The sequence below is a fragment of the Harpegnathos saltator genome, unplaced genomic scaffold (genome assembly GCF_003227715.2).
Source record: "Harpegnathos saltator strain DR-91 unplaced genomic scaffold, Hsal_v8.6 scaffold373, whole genome shotgun sequence".
Classification (NCBI taxonomy): Eukaryota; Metazoa; Arthropoda; class Insecta; order Hymenoptera; family Formicidae; genus Harpegnathos; species Harpegnathos saltator.
This window is the reverse complement of record NW_020230176.1, coordinates 22,367-31,025: the sequence shown is the minus strand read 5'-3', so window position 1 is coordinate 31,025 and position 8,659 is coordinate 22,367. Positions and strand designations below refer to the sequence as shown.

General features: G+C 35.4%; 2 protein-coding genes across 2 annotated transcripts; both read right to left on the bottom strand.

Moving 5' to 3' along the window:
- Positions 1–608: 608 nt before the first annotated feature.
- Positions 609–1,280, bottom strand: LOC112589001 (uncharacterized). Its single transcript, XM_025300520.1, has one exon. The coding sequence runs from the start codon at positions 1,027–1,029 to the stop codon at positions 631–633; it is 399 nt and encodes a 132-aa protein (XP_025156305.1). The 5' UTR covers positions 1,030–1,280; the 3' UTR covers positions 609–630.
- Positions 1,281–6,359: 5,079 nt separating this feature from the next.
- On the bottom strand, positions 6,360–7,491 carry LOC105181437 (uncharacterized). The gene is made up of 2 exons (XM_011138193.3): positions 7,443–7,491; positions 6,360–7,371 (listed from the first exon to the last, which is right to left on the bottom strand). Exon 2 carries the CDS (start codon positions 7,368–7,370, stop codon positions 6,981–6,983), a length of 390 nt encoding a protein of 129 aa, XP_011136495.3. The 5' UTR covers position 7,371; positions 7,443–7,491; the 3' UTR covers positions 6,360–6,980.
- Positions 7,492–8,659: the final 1,168 nt, after the last annotated feature.

Genomic DNA, 8,659 nt, shown 5'->3' with positions numbered 1-8,659 from the left:
AACAGTGGCAAATGCGTGTGCAGCGTCGCTATTTGTACAGAAATTTCCAATGTATATTTGTACATTTCTTGAAATAAGTAAGTTTATTGTAATGGCAAGTCGACACACGATCAAGACGAGTTAAAATAAAGTCGGAATGCATGAAACATAGGGAAACAGAGATTCTATTACCTCTGCAAGAAAGAACAAGCGTGCGATATGAAAATATAACACAGCATTAACAATTGCTAAACAATATATAACGAAGAGCTTAATACTAATTACGCAATAATAATATAGAAGAACAGGATAAAGAGGAATAATATAATAAATTGTGGAAGAATAATACTGGCAATAATATATATTTAACAATATATGTGATAAAGAAACAGTACACAATTTGCATATGAACACGAGCGCGAATAATGAATTTGTATTATTTTTATGGTACATATTCGTTGGAAAGGTGATGATTATGGAAAAATGTGTCATACACAATGATTTTTTACACCAAGAACAAGTAATTATAACAGTTTGGCCACAAATATCGCATTTTATGTTTAAATCATTTTGAAAGCAAAATTCAACCGGTGTTTGAAACTCTGTTGGTCTAGTCTGTATATATCCACTTTTAAACCAGGCATATTTAAATCAATTTTGAAATCTGGGCGACGAGAATTGATGATGCGTTAATGATTGCAATTTCAATATATTATTTCTAGCATGAAGATCAATTGCAAGATTTACTAACATAACAGTATCAGAAAAATGCCTAATAAAATTTTTCCATGGTCGGAAGTCGTATACATCTAACGGTTGTATTTTTCCTGTTGCACCGGCTGGAATTGTTAGGAAAACAATATCTGTTGCAAAATCTGTTCTCGTCTCCTCAATTATGTTGGGACAATGTCCATTCCAAGAATCTAATAATAATACGGATTGTAGGCCAACATTCGGAAAAAATACTTCTTTCAACAAAGATTTTATATGACTCGATGTTAATTTGCCTGATTTAGAAGCCGTAACAAAAATATTAGGTGCTTTGAACATAGTTTCTTCTACTCTAGGACCGAATGTTCCTGTTACTTCCTTTAAATTAATAAAAAGAGGCGATAATAGTCTACCATCTGCAGAAATAATCGGCTGTATAGTATAACTGTGTGTGGTTGCTGATGTAGATTGTATTACAGCTTCTATATTTTTTAGACTTTTTTGGGATAAAGTACGACCAGAGTGAAATTCAAGTTGGAATCCACTCTGATCCGAATTATAAACATTGTCTACGCCGTATCGTTCAATATAATATTTTATATTTTCAATAAATGTAAAGGGTGTCTCAAAATGAGCTGACATTTTAAATTGCGCGCCATTTTTTTTATGGCGAACGTAGAGTACTAATCTTTGACAACTGGCATCAGGAAGTATTGAGGTTTAGTCATGAAGAATTACACGATCGAGCAACGCATAGAAATTGTGAAAATTCACTATAAAAATGGTGAAAATTTTGCAGAGACGGTTCGAAAAGTCCTCACGTCTTTTGGTTATCATAACGCACCATCTCGCAACACTATGGTGCATTTAACAAAAAAATTTGAGGTTAGTGGTTCAATTTTGACCGCGAAAAGCAGTGGCCGTCTCGTACCGGTCGATCGAATGAAAACATAGCCGCAGTAAGTGCGAGTGTTGACGAAAGTCCTTCCATCTTGATTCGCCATCGTGCTCAGCAATTGGACATTTCAAGATGCTCTGTGCAGCGAATTTTGACGAAAGATCTGTATTTGCATGCTTACAAGATCCAATTGACACAAGAACTGCAACCAGCAGACCATGAGCAGCGCCGTACATTCGCCAATTGGATATTGGAGCATCAACAAATCGATGGTGATTTTTCGAAGAAAATCATCTTTAGCGATGAGGCGCATTTTCAACTTAATGGCTACGTGAATAAACAAAACTGTCGAATTTAGGGGATCGAAAATCCAAAAGTGATCCAACAGCTTCCCATGCATCCACCACGAGTCACTGTTTGATGCGAATTTTGGGTTGGAGGAGTGATTAGACTGAACTTTTTTGAGAATGCTGCGGGAAATGCGGTTACCGTCAATGGTGTTCCTTATCGTGACATGATAACCAACTTTTTATGGAAAGAATTGAACGGCATGGACTTGGAAGACATATTCTTTCAACAAGATGGCGTATCCTGCCATACTGCGGACGAAACAATGCAGTTATTGCAGACGAAGTTTCATGGTCGTGTCATTTCGCGCCGCGGCGATGTGAATTGGCCATCAAGATCGTGCGATTTAACGCCATTGGACTTCTTTCTTTGGGGTTTTCTGAAAGGAAAAGTGTATGCCAATGATCCACAAACCATTCCGGAGTTCAAGGAAAAAATGACACGCACCATTAATGAAATTAGTCCGCAATTATGTCAAAATGTCATTAAAAATTTTGTCAAAAGAATGAACGTTTGCAAACAGGATCGAGGCGGCCATTTATCGGATGTTATGTTTCACACATAACCTTCATATTTGTACCTTATATTATTATAATAAAATGTTATTATTATTATATTATGTTATTATTATAACAATAAAGTAAAAACATTCGTACTTTTCAAATAAATAATATGTTTTATTAATAAATTAAAATGTCAGGTCACTTTAAGACACCCTTTATTACACTTATCTTCTAAATCTGTTTTCGATAACAATGATTTTTTTGTTACAAATTTTGTTATTTTTCGAGAGACGATATCATATGAAGTTTTGTATCTTTTTACCCTTGTTTCGGAAGTTTTGAATCCTACCATATTTTCCTCTTCTTGTGCTCGAGAAGCCCATCGAGCAATGTCAATGTCATGAATAATTATTCTATTTTCAAGCGCTTCATTAAAACGGTTTATTGTATATTCAGAAATTCTTTTTAATTTTTCATCTCTGTTGCCACCTGCACTGATTTGGTCCTCCCATCGCATTGTGGGCTGAGATACTCCAAAAAGTGACCAAAAACCAAGGTCAAAATATCGATAAAACATTAAAATTTTCGTAAAATAGGCAGTTGAAATTAACTATTTCCAGAATTGCATATTGATTGAATAATTAGTTTGTCCTTAATAAAAGTAGAAAGTTTAAAATTGTATAGAAATGATATCCTTCGGTTATCCGTATAATATTTTTTTTATCTAAAATTATCTTACATCCTGAAGTCTATATATGATTTTGTTCATCTATATAAATGAGAAAACCAAGATTATAAACAGTGAAGGCTGTAATATGACTTTTAAGATATAAAAATCAAATAAATAATGTTGGAATGTATCGATTTTTAGATGTAAGTCCATCTATTTATCGCATGTTCCACAAAGTTCCACGGCTTTTTCGAAAAATGAATATATCATTGTATTCTACAGAATGTCCGCTTGAAAAAGAACTTGCGCATTTTTGCGCCTTTTTGTTTAAATTTCGCGAGACACCGCCCGCAAGCGGCTGGCGCCGGTCGGGCGGTGAAACCGAAAGGGTCGCCAGCGACGTCGATCGGCCTAACCGCCACTCCTTCACCCAGTCGGTCGTCGTAGCGCGGCGCATCGCCGCATAAGGTCTACTCGGGGAAGAAATCTCGCCTGGGGATAAAAGCAAGCGCGTCGCGCGTCTCGAGATCTTTTTGCACGGTCCATCGCCAATTGTGGCACTTTCTCTCTCTTATAGCTCGCTACATTTTGTACGCTGTTTCACATAGAAACTATCGACGGCTCAAGTCCGTCCGAATAGATTGCTGTCAGCGCGGTGATCCCCGTGCTCTGTCGCCACTCTTATCAAACATGGCAACTTTTACAAAAAAAGATATTTTAGATTTAATTCCAGAAAAGACAAATATTGATGTAGCTGTCATTTACATTTTAAACAAGTTAAGTACTTTTAATGTAAATATAACGGGAGACAATCTCTTGAAGTTAGAGCAAAGTATAGCGACTCTTCAAACTAAACGGAATACAAAATTTAATAATGCTCAAAGGAAGAAGACCAGATTTGAAAAAAATAATTCTGCATGGCTTGATTCGATATTCAACATTCACACTGATACTTTAATAAAAGAGCCAGTGCCTTCTGTTTCACATTCTGGTCCAGGGTGCCCATCTCTTGATTTCGTAAACAAATCTTCTAAATCCAAAAAACGAGAAATTGCACAAATAAGTGCTGAATGTAATTATGATTCTGCTAAAATGTTATTGATGCTGCAAAGCATTCAGGACAAAAAGATTTACAAGCAGTCTTAGATGAACTTTCAAAAAGTCCAGAACGTCCGCACAAAGTTAAGAAAATTTTGGATACTGCTTCTTCTTTAATAATAATTAAGAAGACTCCCGAAGAAGCTTTGGCATTTCTTTTAAATAATTCTCTGTCAAAAAATGTATATACGAATATGCGTCTAGAAAGTAAGTTGTCTGGTGCAGACATATGGCCAACCTATGATGATATTAGAAGTAAAATCACAATGTAGGCCATCAAAAGATAAAGTATCTATTAGTGAAAATATTGCTGAAGTTACTCTTCAATCGCTACTAGATCACACTGCTCGACGAATCGTGAGCATGCAAGAAGATGTAATACTTCAAATTATGCGTAAAAACGATAATATTGTCATGGAAACCATATTAGCTTGTTCCTGGGGTTTCGATGGAAGCACGGGTCATTCTTGTTATAAACAAGCCTATAAAGATAGGCAAGATTTCAATGATGAAAATTTATTTGTTACATCTGTTATCCCACTTCGTTTGAATACATCCTCTAACATGATAGTATGGAATAATCGTATGACACAGTCTGCAAGGGTTTGCCGTCCAAAAAAACTAGAATTTATAAAAGAATCGACCGATATTATTTTAAAACAAAAGCAGTTAATGGATGATGAGATAAAAAATTTACGTGTTTGTACGATTGACTTAGCAGATTGCCAAATACAAGTACGTTTCTCTTTACATATGACTTTAATAGATGGTAAAGTTTTAAATACAATAACAGGTACTCGTTCGATGCAGACGTGTCCAATTTGTCACGCAACTCCTAAGGAATTTAACAATTTGTCTAATATAACAAGAGTTTTTATACCAGAACCAAAATCACTTCAGTATGGAATACAACCGTTACATGCTTGAATAAAGATATTTGAATGTAGCTTACATATTTCATATCGAGAAGATATTAAAAAATGGCAGATCAGAGGTACGAAGGACAAGGTTGAATGTGAGGCTCGAAAAAAAGCAATTCAAAAAATTCTATGGGATAAACTAGGATTAAAAGTAGATAAACCGAAACCATGTGGTTGCGGTACAAGCAACGATGGTAATACTGCACGTAGGGCTTTCGAAAATCTAGAAATATTCGCTGATTGTCTTCAATTAGATCGGCAATTACTTGCAAATTCTAGGACAATTTTGATAACATTGTCTTCTCAATATCCAATAAATATCAGTCGATTTAAAGAGTTATGTGATCGTACAGCCAAGCTCTATGTATCTTGTTATCCATGGTATCCAATGCCTTCATCACTGCATAAAATTTTAATTCACGGAGCCGATATTATCAGTTTTAGTATATTGCCAGTAGGTATGCTTGGTGAAGAAGCATCAGAGGCCAGAAATAAAGATTACAAAAGATACAGGCAATTTCATAGTAGGAAATATTGTCGTAAAGCTAATTTGGAAGACATATTTTTTCGAGCAATGGATACATCAGATCCTGTAATCTCAACTATTAATATAATAAGGTTAGTTGGAAGTAAAAAAAAATTATTTTTCCCTCCAGAAGTCATCGAACTTTTTGACATTCCTAAGGAAAATATGGAGGAAATAAGCGATGATGATGATTGCGAAAATAAATCTAATAACACAGATTTTTCAAATTCGATGTCAAACTTACGTGATTTGGATATAGAATTATCTAATGAAGATGATTAATTATTTAGACATGTTCGTGAGAAACGGGGATACTCACGATAAAAAAAGCATCCCGATTCGTGAGAGGCGAGGGGACTCACGATAAACAAGCACCCCGATTCGTGAGAGGCGAGGGGACTCACGATAAACAAGCACCCCCATTCGTGAGAGGCGAGGGGACTCACGATAAACAAGTACCTCGAATTACCGATAGGTAATATGGGATCTAAAATCGTACTGTAACCTCCACGTGGTAGATTCTGCAAACTACATTTTTGTAGGCTATCTACAGACATAAATTGTTTTACCAAAATAATAGATATTTTTTTTGCTATAAATATTAAACTGCTTAATATTAACAGAATATAAAGTAAATTCTTAATACATGTAACTATGTTTAGATATAAATAGAATGCAAATTTTATATTTGTCTGTGTGTGTTTGTGTGTGCGCATGCACGTATATTTACGTGTATATAAGTTTTACATATTACATACGTACGTACGAAAGGATATATAAACGACCTATAAAGACTGCATATGCATTTTTCATGAAATTCCGATAAAATTTTGGCGAATACGCTATTTTGAATCCTCCATTTTGAATTTTGACGTTATTTTTGAAATCAGGGACCTAAAAAACCCCTTATAACAAATTCCATGTCCATACGACGAGTAATCTTCAAGTTACCGAATTTTGGCACGAAATGGTGGGTCGCCAGCTCACTGTGCACTGGCAAAAACTGAGAATTTCGATCTTACATATGTATCTCAGAGGTCTTAAAAGCCCGTATAAATTTTGTCCGATCCAAAAATCTTCGATATTTTACAGGTATTATACATTTACAGGTTTTATACATTTGACAAATTTGTGCATCCGCCATTTTGAATAGAGGGTCTAATTTAAAAATCGGGCTCGATACAATTGTAGAGCAATTCATCGCGAGTAAATTTAAAAAAAAGCATGGAAATCGGTTAAGAATTAACCGTTAACGCCGTTTAGCGATTTTTGTCCACGAAAATACCCATTTGACCCACTGTGCATCGTCGTAATTGTCGCATCGATGTTACTTTCTGTATCTTCTTTTAACTCCTTCAAGCGATCTTGGTCCTGTTTTATTGCTCTTCCAGTATTCCACAGCTTGCTTTTTATAATCATTTGATATTCCTGATTCAACGGAGCTACAAATAACTTCTTCCGGGAGATACTCTCTTCTTTCATTTTCCTCTAATAAATCAATATTTTTCGCTTCTGGAACTTCATATGTATTGTAAAAATCTAAAGTTTCTACTTCTTCTATTTCAAATTCCTCTCCATTTTCTATTTCTTTTAACAAATATTCAATCTTCTCCTTCACTTCTACTTCTTTTGGAGTTATCGGACCTTGTGGAAAGTTAAGAGCAATGAAAGTTGTATAGAGTAACATTATAACATTCAAGGGATTAAATTGCATCATTCTGAAAAATATTAAAATGAAATATTTTTCTCGAACCATGATATATAAAATAATATATAAAATAAAACACACTTTATAATTAATGCAGTGATTTTCTTATGTTAATCCTGATGCCGCTTCTTCTTTCTGTCAAATATATTGTTACGTCCTGTAGATTTAATTAGTAAAAATTCTTTCCTCTCGCAGATTTATATTCTCCTAATATAACTATAATAGGAATATATACATATATAAATATAAATTAGGAAACAGGCCCATCTGGCGAACAGCCGTCGCGCCAAATGAAAGGCGATTCGGGAAAATTCCATATGAAACAGTGCCCTGTTGTAAAAATCTACGTCTTCGTTTAAAGTTTATATCTGGATAGTGTTCGCCAAGTGTGTCCGTCGTCCTAGCCATAAAAATTTGAAACTCCGCGCTAACAAACCTTCAGTAAAACAAAGCAACACAAAGCATTCTTGCTCTAAAACTTGAAACTTATATCTTCCCAATCCAAAACCATATGTGCCCTATCAGTCAACCAACAAAGCTTACTTCACTGATAGTCGTAAAATCTGATCTCAGCCTTTGATTTACGGCATTTTGATTTTTCCAGCCGGCCACTTGTATACATTTCTCTATCTCAAGAATCCACCACCTCCACGCTTGTCGCGCCTAATTCATTCAGCCAATCATATATCCACCTAAAACTATGAGACACCCACGCTCCACCCTTCAGCCCTTCCATATTCATATCTCCAAAAACTAACTGTCTCCTCCCACGATGTCTTTTAACTTTGCTAATGGCTGAGACTTTTTCCCACTAAGACCAATTCACCCCTTCCTCAAAGGCTATCTCTCTACCCATCCTGATAGTTTCTGCCTCCGATTATCACTATAAAAACCGCGGTAATCCGCCTCTGCGACACACTACTTCTACTTCTTCCATTACTTCTATTCTGAGAGACAGGAAAAAGAGCAGATTCACATAGATTCTAGATTCAAAAGTCAGACCTGTAAAAACGCGTCCTTAGACTCAAATTCGTCTTCGGTTTTGTTTCGGCACTACACATACTCTTACGTCCTCTGTCTTATTTTTTTTTTGGGGACAAAAATAAAAAGTTAGAATCAGTGCTATTGTGCCATAATTGGACAATTGGAAGGGAGTGGACGAGCACAACTTAACCTACCGAGCAGGAGCTACCAAACAACAATTTTATTTTTGCTCACCTTCAGGATAATAGGAGTCAGCAGTAAGTTCTGTTTTTTTTTTGCTTCTACCTTTTCTACCACCATCTTATTAATTCCCC